The sequence below is a fragment of the Haemaphysalis longicornis genome, unplaced genomic scaffold (genome assembly GCF_048455015.1).
Source record: "Haemaphysalis longicornis isolate Haplotype H1 unplaced genomic scaffold, Haemaphysalis longicornis Haplotype H1 scaffold_4, whole genome shotgun sequence".
NCBI lineage: Eukaryota > Metazoa > Arthropoda > Arachnida > Ixodida > Ixodidae > Haemaphysalis > Haemaphysalis longicornis.
In genome coordinates this window covers 8,224,155-8,236,486 of record NW_027526361.1, presented here as the reverse complement: position 1 = coordinate 8,236,486, position 12,332 = coordinate 8,224,155, and the positions used below count along the sequence as shown (strand labels likewise).

The 12,332-nt window shown below is 45.2% G+C and overlaps 1 protein-coding gene and 1 long non-coding RNA gene across 3 annotated transcripts; both read right to left on the bottom strand.

Annotated features, from left to right (window-relative positions):
• Nucleotides 1–366: 366 nt before the first annotated feature.
• LOC144178209 (zinc finger MYM-type protein 1-like) lies at nucleotides 367–2,031 on the bottom strand. Its single transcript, XM_077705889.1, has one exon. It carries the CDS (start codon nucleotides 2,012–2,014, stop codon nucleotides 1,028–1,030), a length of 987 nt encoding a protein of 328 aa, XP_077562015.1. The 5' UTR covers nucleotides 2,015–2,031; the 3' UTR covers nucleotides 367–1,027.
• A 1,429-nt stretch (nucleotides 2,032–3,460) lies between these two features.
• On the bottom strand, nucleotides 3,461–9,824 carry LOC144178208 (uncharacterized). Of its 2 annotated transcripts, XR_013323973.1 has the most exons (4): nucleotides 6,364–9,824; nucleotides 3,814–3,905; nucleotides 3,646–3,708; nucleotides 3,461–3,562 (listed from the first exon to the last, which is right to left on the bottom strand). It is a non-coding gene; the product is annotated as an uncharacterized LOC144178208 (long non-coding RNA). The 2 variants fall into 2 exon arrangements; XR_013323972.1 differs by lacking the exon at nucleotides 6,364–9,824 and having other exon boundaries at nucleotides 3,814–5,773.
• Nucleotides 9,825–12,332: the final 2,508 nt, after the last annotated feature.

Sequence of the window (12,332 nt, the reverse complement as noted above, 5' to 3'; positions counted from 1 at the left end):
CATTTGTAGCCAAACCACGTACCACTTCAAACCCAGGCTCCAGAGTATAGGGATTCCCATCAGTGACGCCGGAACTATATTTTCAGTGGGGGGGCTGAAGCAATTTTTTTATTTTTTTATGTACTTCGAAATTTTTACGCGATTAAAATCAGAGTTTCGCTAGAAAGAAAAAAAATCGACTTCTTTTCTATTAACCACGTGAAAAAATCTTTTTTTACCCACTGGTTATTCTTAACTTTAAATTGTGCTTATTATACGTTCATTGAATAAAAAATAAACGGGATGGGGAAGGGGGAAGAAAGAGAATGTGTTGCGAGTGGCCATCTTAGTCAAGATAGGCCGCGTACTATTAAGCAGAAAATAGAGTGAATTTTCAGTGACCACATATTTATTCGCATTTGACATATTATTTAAGCAACAGAATGTTTGGTACGTTTATACAATGGCGCAGAAAACAAGCGTAATACAAATACAAAAATTGCAATACCACAGTACAAACAGCCACGCTATAATACATACATACAATTGGAAATATTGCACACAAGCATCACACTTATCAGTCAGTGGTGTTATTGCTATAGGGGCTTAGGTGGAACCAAAGGTTGCTGCTATCTCCAAAGTTCTTTGATGCCATCCTGTAAAGTTAGGTCTGTTTCTATTTGTATATTGACGCATATAAAAACATGACATAAAAATAATGGAAATGCAACAATACGAACAAGCACGCTATAATACATGTATGTATAGTCACGGACAAATGAAACGCGACCAGGATAATATAAACCAGAACACATAAATAGCGCGATTTCTCTCCATGCAAGTCACATTGATGTGTGGCCTAATAACAATAACAAAGATGGAAAATGTGGCTTTCAAAATATACCAACAGTGCGCCATTTTTGGACCTCCAAGAACAGCATTTTTCAATTTTGCGTGTTCTTGTTCATAATTTTGTGTTCGCACTTCATGTGACCATGACTGTACATGAATGTCAAAAATGCACAAAAGCAGCAGGCATTTCGGACAGCTAGACGGGACCAAAGGTTGCTACTCGCTCCGCTGTTCTGCTCACAAATTCTTTGATGATGTCCTCTAACCTGAGGGCCGCCGTTCTTTCCTTATGAATGTTCAAAATCAGAAGATGCGACAACCTCTTCTGGGTCATTCGGTTGCGCAAATAAGTTTTTACTCGGCGCAGAGCACTAAAAGAGCGCTCCCCAGAAGCGACCGATGCAGGTATGGACAGCAAAAGCTGAACATACCGCACGACCTGGTCCATTAGCTCGTGAATGTTTTCCGGTTTGCTTTGCAGCATCTTCAAAATGCCCAGGGATGTGGTGGAATCGGCATCGTGTAGAAGAGTTGGTAGAAGCAGCAACTGCGCCGAGAGTCTGCACAGGTCAAAATCTACTGCATGCACTCCCAAAGACGCCTTTAGCCCATCAGCTGTGAACTGAGTTCCCCTTGCAGCGCTGGCTAAAATGCCTTCCAGTTTTACGAGCTGTAACATGCCCGGCTGCTCAAAACGCCGTTGCGTTTCATTCATAATCCGATCGGCAGCAGCGAAATACTCCTTGCGCAGTGCTGCTTTAACGTCGAGTGTAACTGGCTGAACAGGCCTGTCAGTCGCCTCGTACCGCCTAGGCGGTTTTGCCGGCCTGGACACTCGAGGCTCTTTCAGGCATAGGCGTGCTGCAGTTGTGCTCGTGTGCTGCCACAGCTCCTCAAACGCGGCATCAGAGCGCAGCCGAGAGATCGCCTCGCGGAGAGCCTCTGCAGCCTCTTTTGCACCCGCCGCTCGACATGTTGAGCTCTGGAAAGCCCTTGCCAATTCTTCACAAGGGCCGAAAAAAGCTATGGAAATGTTGATCCCTAACAACGTTTCAAATTTCTGCAAAAGGGTGTAGTAACCCCTGAAAATGGCCTTGCTGCCATCTGTCACTGAACCTGGTGTCTCCAAAAGCTCCTTGAGCGTCTCCTGTACCCTAGCGTAGTTGTCAAGAAACCTTTGCATGGACTTAACTATAACGGTCCATCGCGTAGGGCAAAGCGGCAGTAAATTGTTTGGCCTAGAACCGTTCTCCAAATCTACTTCGCCCCCTGTAGAAACTACTATGTTGGCGTAAGCACTTTTGCGCTTTTTGGAGTCGAGGATTACGTTGGAAATATCTTTAACAGTGCTAAGAGCGTCTCCAATTATGTCGCAGCTCCTGCTAGCCTCCTGCAGTACAAGATCTAAACAGTGATTACTGCAGTGGACATACAAAGAACGCGGTTCGCAATCGCTAATTCTTTTTTGTACACCCGAAAAACGACCGGACATATTTGCCGCCCCATCAAAGCAGTGGCCACGGACGCAGTGAAAGTCTAGGCCCAGGCGCAAAAGCATGTCCTTGATGGCAGAGTATAGAGTTTCAGCTCTGCTGTCGGGCGCGTTGTACATGCCAATATACTCTTCCCGAAGCTCAAGGGTCTTGCTCTGCACCCACCGCACGCAAAAGGTGAACTGCTCGTCACCATTCACATCCGTTGTTCCATCAGCGATGATACCGTAGAACGGGCTGGATTTCACGTCCTCCACAATCTCTCGCTGTACGGTATGCGCCATAATTTCTATAAGCTCATTCTGCACGTCCCCGCTCACCCATTTGTCCCTCTTAGCCATCCACGTCTTAAGGACCGGGACATCCTCTGATCTCTCATGAAGCAAATCGAGAAAATTTCCATCCAGTTTACCTTGTCCTCTAAGAGCTTGCCCTGTGCGGCAGAGATAGCGCACAGAGCTAACTATGACGCGAAGTACTGCCCTGGCATCCTCCTGATGTTTGTTGCATTGCTGCGAAAGGAGACTCAAAACAGGAATGCCTCTCTGGTATGACAAGTTTAGGCTCACGGAGTCAACGTGAAATTGGCTCTTTTCGTGCGATTTGAACCTTTCGATAGCCTTTTTCCAGTTGTTAAAACCAGTCTTAACAAAAGCTCGCTCCACATTTCTAGTGTTGTCCCCTTTTTTCTTGAAATGTCGACGGCACTCTTGACAAAAGACTAAGTCGCTCTTGCTTTGGTAGGACAGCCAAGAAAATCGCTCAAACCAGCCACGTTGACATGATCTACCTCCTTGGTTTTTTGGGAACCTGTAGTTTTTTGCCGGAAGTGATGGATGGTCGTTCAGCGCTGACTCGTCCTCGCTTGAACTCTCTCTCGAATTCTTGAAGGCGAGCGATTGCAGATTGCTCATTTCGTCCGAGCTGGTTGCTTCTTCCGTCCGGCTAGCAGGCCGCGATGTTTGGGCTTGTACAAATGAAATAAAAGGCATTCATTGCTTCTTCTGTTCCTATTCGGTTTTTAAATCAAGTTTACACTATTTTCCCTAGCCTATGTCTAACAAAAAAGTATTATTGGCATAACCGATAGGCATGACCTTAATTTGGATATACTTAATTTGGATGACCTTATTTGGAATCAGTCGACAGTGGTGACAGGTCCGGAGGACGGGCGCTGTCGTCAGGTAATGGTTGTGCAACAACGGCGTTCGTGTTGTCGGTACGGGATGGACCAATTTCTGCAAAATTCGCACCGTCCTTAACTGTCTCAAAATGCCACTTTTAAAATGCAAAAATGTATCAATGAAATATCAATTATTACCATCATGGCCTGTGCCTTGCTCTGCGCGATGACACTGTAGGCCGGGTCTTTCAGAAGAAATATCTGGTAGCGACAGAGAAAAGCGTAGAAGCAAAGAGAATTGTTGAACGGAGGCATTCACACAAACAGAACTCGTGATTATATACAAAAATCTGTGCATTATTATACCTTGACAATCTCTGCTTCCAAGGCATGCACGCTTTGGAGCTGGTAGAAAGAAACCACTGATCTTTCTTTGGGAGCCGGGCATTGCGTGAGGGCTGGGATCAAATAAAAGAGCCGTTAGTTGACGCTGCCCACACCTAACACACGTCGGCATGATCAATGCCCCAGTTCGTTTGGTTTTGTTGCACTAACAGTGCAACATGGATCGAGCTGAACAAAACTCAGCGTTGATAGACCTCTGTCCTGTTTCTTTTTCTGTTTTGAACAGTTTGTGACCAGTACGAAAGAAAATATAGAGGCCAAATATTTTATTGTATAGAAAAGCGGTGATCCGTAATCCGAGGGCTATATCAATTTGAATAATGGGAACTTAAATTGCATTTGTATTAGGAAATGTCGAGCAGCATGTGGCTGTTATAATATGAGAGCTAGGAAGTATTTTTAATTCGGTAATTCGGGTTCGGGATATTTTATGGCCTATTTAAAAAAATCTGAAAGACAGCCCAAAGGCCCCGAGACCCCCCAAGTGGTGGCTGTCATAGACGTCGACATAGAAACGTTATTTAATGTTTGCAAATAGAAACATTCGTAGCTTGACATTGCTCCCCTCCCCCCGCCCGATTACGAGGTCAGCAGCTACATAGTTGTAATACCACATGAGAAAACGTATTAAAAACATTAACATAAAAACACATATGTGAGAAAATCACGGGATGCTTCGGTGACAAACCAAACTGTTAAAGTTCTCCCACTCGGAGAAAAGAAAATGGCGTACAACAGTGAAATCATAAATAATTCAAGCAAAGCTATTCACATCAGAGAAAAACCAAAATTTGCATGCTACAAACACCTATACAACACTTGCATGGGAGATGTACAACTCGCAAACAATGGAAACGGAAAAAAATAAGAAAGGTGGTAAAGTTAAAAACAAACGCTACATTAGCGACAATGGCGCTCAAACACTACGCTATACATACAAATCAAGCCCATCTTTGAATGTAAGTCGATTTCCACTGCTCATCCAAAGTTTCGGGACAATGTTTTGCATCAAGTGGTCGTCATAATTTGTTCTAGTGGGACGGAGAGTCTAATAATCAGGTCGTCTCGTGTTGTAGGAATGCTCTTTAACGGTTAGGTTGGACATAGTACAAATAGAAAACGTTTCCCTTATTCTTTCAGCAACCCACGCCTTCCATAAACGGTAATTATAGTAATTGTTCGTGTTGACTAAACCAAACTATTTGAACAAAGATCTAGTTGGCTTGTCTGCTGCAACGTTGGGTATAAATCGAACAGCTTTATTTTGCACCTAGATATTGTAGGAATATTTGTAACCGTTGTTGGGCCCCAAACAAGAAAACAACAGTTTAAGTACGACAGGAACAGCCAATAATAAATGAGTAGCTTTGTATTCGTCCGCAATAGGTCACTATTTTTGTAAAGCAATCTCGTTACTCTCGACAGTTTGTTGACAACTTGGTCAACGTGCAATTCCCAAAGCATGTGTTCCCAAACTACTCCTAAGATTTTTAAAGCTGGCTACAATCTCTACAGGACACGCATTTAAAACTAAATATTGGTTTTTATTGACATATTCACCTTTTGCACCAAAAATAACTGCCTTAGATTTTTCAGTGTTATTCTTGAACCCACTGCAACAAGCCCATACGGCTAATTTTTCAACGACCTCATTACCTCGTTGGAGTAATCTCTCGCTAGCCTCTTCTGCGATAAACAAACTCGTGTCGTCGGCGTAAATTACGAACTTCACTGACGGGTCTATCTGCACAATGTCATTAATATAAATATGAAATAAGAGCAGTCCTAGAATACTGCCCTGGGGAACACCAGAACATGTTTCCTGAATATCCGACTTGCAATTGTATTATTGTCACAAACTGGGAACGATGACTAAATTATAATGTAATAAGGCTGAAAGCCATACTTTGAATAGCATAGAATTCCAGTTCATGTGCAAGAAGATTACGATCAAGATTTACGATCAAAAGGAAACAGTCTTCTTTTTCTACATCAAGCGTAAATATCAAATCGTCAAAAGAAATAAAAACAAACATCAAGTAAAATTCATGACCTAGCTAAATAACGTTCGACTTTCTTACCGGGTACCAGCAATGCTCTTTAATGAGAACTTTATATCATAACTTCTTTTCGTTCTCCGTTCACGTCCATCAAGGTATTAGCGCGGATGCATCTTGCTTCTAAAAGCCTACAGTATCTCACCGATCTTTATGTAGTAAACTCGGTCTAAAAGTACTGCCAAAGCCGTTACATGCTGATTGGAGGAAGTAGAACATAAGATCAGAACAGGCTGTCGCGTCTCAAGAATTAAGGGCAACATGTGGATAAATTCATAAGAACGTCCTTTCCAACGCCTAAATGGAAAATGACGACTATTTTGCTCACAAACTGCGCCAACGGGCCTAGTGAATTTGTAGCGTAGCGTGTATAAGTGACTGATTGTCTATGTCCAAAAAAGGAAGACTAAACAGGCCTACCGAACTGATAATAATTGTAAAGGACGGTACATACCGTAGCGAGCGCAGTCTGCCGGTCCGGTAGTAGGGCCGGTCGCCGTCGTGCCTCCTGTGCGAAGGACTAGTGCAGCTTCGCACAAGCTGAACTTGCTTATTTAAACACCTTGTGACCCGCCGCAGGGCCTTTTAATCTGCCCATCGTTTCGTGGTTTCCAACGTCAGAAAGTCTCCGCAAACAATGCTGTCCCATCGGAAAAGTGACAGGTCCCCTCTCTGCTGCACCACCCTCAAAAGAGGGACACGCCTTGGGCGCACTGCAAGACTGTATACCCACAACAAACTTACGCTCAATGCCCTTGCCGGTTAGAAAAAAACGCAGGAAATAGGTGAGGAAGGGGGGGACACACTGCAGCACCTTACAGGATGTTCAACGCCGCCGCGGCATCGTTCGCGCTATTTTCGCGCTATTCTTTAAAGCTAAAGGACCTGGCCCACGTGCGAGCCCTTCCGCCGCCACAATACGCATGCCGCTGGATGCGTTGAGCTAAAGTGCCGCCATACGCGTTTTACATAGAAACACTCCGTTCCTCCCCATTTCAGAGAGCTAACACGCCGTGCACGAACGTGAGGACTGCACACCTATAATGTACACAGAACGCTCCTGCGGTTTCGACAAAGACCTGGAATAGAGGGGAGAAACGGGTGGCACAGAACAACTGTTGTTGGCGCTTCTGCACGGCGGCGCGGCATCGTTTGGCGGCTTATCTTGCCGCCAAACCACCACACATGCCGGTGGGTGCGTTAACCTAAGGTCTTCCACGTGGCTTTTACGATGACGCGCCGAATTCTCCGTACTTTCGAGAGCTATGGTCATCCATCGCAAGAATGGTCGTCTGTCTGCCGCCTTGGCTTCTGGTGCATGGTAACATTGTCCGCTCCGTCGCCCCTTCCGGTGCAACACAAATACGAAATCCTGCTCGCCGGTTTCTCTTCAGTTTCACCCATCAAAAGCTGGTGTACCTCGCTTGCCGCCGTCACTTACTGACAAGCATTACTGATAAGACAGAAAAAGCTCGGCGTCGCCTTTCAGCCTCGGTAGCACTCCTCAAGGATCAATAGCAGTCGTTTCTAGTTTGTCTCCTCCACTCACTCTCAAGCCTTGCTTCCCCCGCCACGGCGTGACGAGTCAATCCCCTTTTCCGACCAGACTGACTTGGAGCTGCGCGCCCCTCTGCCGCTTTCTCGCGCGGGGAGAATGACCCCACCAGGCAATTATCGTCTCTTTGCTGCCGCCTCCTGTGTCTGCGCTACCGTAACCTCGCCACTGGCAGTTAAAGTAAGACACCATTAGCTATTGTATTTCATGCGTTTCCCGCAACACGCCGATGGGGAACGGTGAGTGCTTCTTCGTGGAAAAATACAGAGAAAGAGCCCGGATGGATTTAAATACCCGATTAAAACAGAAAAGCCGCCAGAAGAAGGGGTCAGTTCGCGACCCAAAGGTTCAAACGGCTCGTCTCGTCTCTCTGCTGCCGCCGCCTGTGTCTGCGCTACCGCAGCCTCGCCACTGGCAGGTAAAGTAAGACACAATTAGCCATTGTACTGCATGTTTTCCCTCGACACGCCGTTGGGGAACGGGAGGGCGCTTGTTCGTGGAAAAATACGGAGAAAGAGCGTGGATGGATTTGAATACCGGATTAAAACAGAAAAGCCGCCAGAAGAAGGGGTCAGTTCGCATAGTTATAACCCGACCCGAAGGTTCAATGCACTCGTCTCTTTGCTGCCGCCGCCTCCCTACAAGCAGGTAATGTAAAGCACCATTAGCAGTGGCGCAGCGCACCTACGGGGGGGGGGGTTCTTATCCACAAGAAGGGAGATCAGCCTCCTCTCGGTGGTGTGTTGGTTGTTTACCAAGGTAATAGTTAACCGCATAAGCGACAGCCTAGATTTCCAACAACCGAGGGAACAAGCCGGCTTTAGAAAAGGACGACAGATCACATCCATGTCATCAATGAAGCAATTGAAAAATCAGCGGAGTATAATAAACCCCTTCACATGGCATTCATAGACTATGAAAAAGCGTTCGATTCGCTAGACACCGCAGCAGTGCTGGAAGCATTAAAAGACCAGGGAATCGAGGAGACTTACATAAGACTCCTAGACGACATATATAAGGGGTGTACGGGCAGGAAAATCCTCCACACGAAAAGCGAAAAGTTTACGATCAGAAAGGGAGCACCAAAATTGTTCACAGCATGTCTGGAAAATATATTTAGGAAGCTTAACTGGGAAGAGGTGGGATTACGGGCAAACGGAGAATTCTTGAGCCATTTGAGGTTTGCGGACGACATAGTCTTGTTCAGTGAGACTGCAGAACACCTGTAAAAAATGCTTCAAGACCTAGTCAGAAAGCTGGGCCATCGGATTAAAGATAAACATGAATACGTCTAAAGTAATGCTAAATAAACATGCTGGAAGCACTCTCTTCCGCCTAGGTACCGAAATACTAGAAGAAGTAGAAGATTATATCCATCTTGGACAGGTTGTCAGTGCTGACCCTAACCACGAGAAAGAAATCTGGCCCAGATAGGAATGGGACGGGGTGCATTCGGCAAGCACCCCCAAATATTCAAAATTAAGCTACCTCTATCACTAAAAAGAATAGTATACAACCAATGCGTACTACCGGTGTTGACATATGGGGCGGAAACTTGGCGCCTTACTAAACAATTGGAAAGAAAACTTAGGTCGGCTCAACGAGCCATGGAACGAATAATGATAGGAGTAACACTTAGGGACAGGAAACGAAGCCTCCTGGATCAGGGAACACGCTCGAGTAGAAGATATCATAATTCAAAATAAGAAGAAATGGACTTGGGCAGGCCATGTAATGAGACGAAATGACAACCGGTGGACCACCAGGGTAACTGAGTGGCTACCGAGAGACGGGACCAGAAGGAGGGGAAGGCCGGTAACTCGATGGAGGGACGAAATACGAAAGTTCGGAAGCAAAGAATGGACTCGAACAGCGCAGGACAGGAGCGGATGGAAGTCAATGGGAGAAGCCTTCGTCCTGTAGTGGACTTAAATAGGCCGATGATGATGATGATGATGTTGTTGGTAGTGGTGGTGGTGGCAATTATTCCACGTCGCGATGCTGAGTCAGTACAATACCTATTGTAACCCCGCACAAGAAACGTCTGAGACTGCAGGCCTAGGGAGACGAGAAAACAGCTCCCGCTTTTTTTTTACCTCAGCGCAAGTTGCAGCCACGCAGACCAGTGTCAGCGTGTCGGTTCGGTAATCCGTGGCTGCAGCTGTCACGTTTTGCGAGTATTATCAACGCAAAATTGGCTACTCTCACGTCAGTGATGGAGCCAAATTTATAGAAACTTGGAGACCGTAAGTTGCGCAAAAAAATGTCAATGAGGCAGGAAGTAGGGGGGGCCGAGCCCTGACATAAAAATGCTTGGGGGGGCTCTGGCCCCCCTTGCCCCCCCGGTTCCGGCGTCCCTGATTCCCATTCATAACGTCCTGAATGGCCTTAAGCACGGTCGTTAGCGACTGGTCTGACGTCCAGCCTTTACCAGGTCCCAGAAATGTTCTGCAGATTGTACAATAGAAAGAACTAATTAGCAAGCATAAAATAATAAGTGAACACAGCCACACCTTGCATGTTCAATACACGGCACTATAGTTCTATACCTTGTCTCTCTTAATCAATAGAGTCGATGCATTCATAGTTTATACTGAGAATTTTTTTGTCAGCAACAGCACCTATGCATCCCTGTTTCGTACTATGTACTACATTGCATCGGAGCAACATGGCACGTTGCGTTATGCAGACAGTAAACGAAATTCAGACATCAGAGCCAGCTCACAATTCCACTCCATGCGCTGCGTTAGCGGAGAACAGGAGCAGAAAGACGCGTGCCTCCTGCAATGGGCAGTGCTGTAGATGGAAGTGCCGTCATGCTTCAGGAAGCCTGTCGTGACGGTGAGTGGTTTTCTTGGTTCAAGAATGGGAACACGTCACTCAAAAACCATTGCCACGATCACGCCGGCCGAGATGAACAAACCATAGGTGATGTCTGAGTGGAGACAAATTAGTTGCCAAAGGGTCGGTGAATCTTCAGCAAAGATTTGCAAGTGTCACATGTGCCTGCAAAATTCGTGCTTGGGTGTTCTTCGAAGACTGGGGATAGAGTGAGGTGGGCTGGTTGAGGTTTGCCACGACAGCACTCCCGAGCCACTTGGCATTGCCCGTCTATCAATACAGCAAAATAAAAAAGAGCTTGTTAGAACTACTAACCGGATGTTGGTACCGCCCCATACCTCCCCTGATTTTATTATGGGTGACTCCGGTTGGTTCTCTACAGTAAATATTGTACAGAAGTTAAATTGAATCATCGATTTTGAAGAAGTGAAAAAGAATTGTTGGAGGTTCTGTGGCACATTCCTCCTAAAGGACTTCCAATACTGCTTTTAGAAATGGTAGAAATGCCGACACAAACATATTATGACCACAGCAGTTATTTTGAAAGCAGCTGGTGTTCAGCACCTGCATGAAGACAATTGCAGCTTTGTTCAATTTGAAAGAACTAGCCTTTGGTAACTCACTCAGCTCCATTCCAGTCACGAAAGACATTTTTTAAACCAAAGAAATGCAAAAAATATTGAAGAGCTTTCAAATTTTGCGCTGCAGTGATGCAATATGGTCAGGAGTGACGTAATATTGGCCCGCACTAAAGACATGTTTATCAGTGTGTGTTGACTGGATCTTAGCATTCAAGTGGCGCAACCAGACAGAACCAGAGGCCCCACTACGATTGCTGAACTGGGCAACTGTCGCCAAGAAACATGACTAGTCAGGTTTTGTGGCTGTGGCTTTAATTGGTGGCCATGAATCGCACAAACAAGATTCTGTGTTGTCAAAGAAATCGCCAGAGTGGCTGGGAAGACGCCACTGCTTTATCTGTTTTCCTTAATATCTTGATTACTGGTTTGAAGTTTGCAACTAAATTGGTATCGTTAATTTGCTGCAGGCACAAAGCACTAGGCATTTTAATAAAACAAACTTGTATTTTGTCTTCATGGCCCATTTGTTAAACAATGTTTCCCCTTACTTGCAGCAGTGGGGTGCACTTGTACTGGTGTGAATTTCAAGACAAGGCCATAGTGCACTAGACACCAGCCTTAGGCAGGAGTAAATGGCTAAAATTTATTACATTGTACTGGCCTTAGTTGGCGACTGTCTGAAAGAGTATTAGCTTGGGCACTTAACTTGCTTTTCTGACTTCAGAACCCGATACTTCACCCATGTCCATCGCTATTTGGTAATCATTCCATTTTCCGTTACATGAACAGTGCACCATTGCTATTGTAGAAAACTTAATTTCGTGGTAATTTGAATCCTGAATATTAATCAAACATGGGAGTTCAATTGAACAATGGTTTGATTCCGGCTGTGGCAGTTGTTTTTCAGATCAAGGAAAAAGCGTCCATGTGTCGAGATATTGGTGCATGTGAATTAATATTGCCAATTAATCTTAGCCTTCCACCGCGGCATGGCTCATATCACAAGTGTAGCTTTGGTGCATGAAAGCCACAAAATACGAATAAGAAACAATTCACCAGTCAATTGTCTGATTAAAGCCTGGCGATTAAGCGGCTGAGATTTATTCAATCAGCTGTCCATTTTGCCAAGGGAGCCCAATTGTTTAAGAATCATCATTGAATATGGGGCCACCCTGGATAAGTCGTTTTCATCCTGCTGGATATACACGCCTTGGAATTTTCTGGACTTGAATTCATCGGTGTCTCTGAGGGGAAGAAGGAGCGCTGCTGTTACATTTCGTCGCCTAACAGTTGTGCAAGTTTATCTATTCTTATACAAAACAAACATCTAACACAGAAGAGCTTCAAATCTACGGATATTGTTTCTCAAACAGTACCTTTACTTGAGGGAGTTCTTTGAAATCCTGATCCATATTCTTCTTTCTTTCCATATTTTTTTTCCCAAGG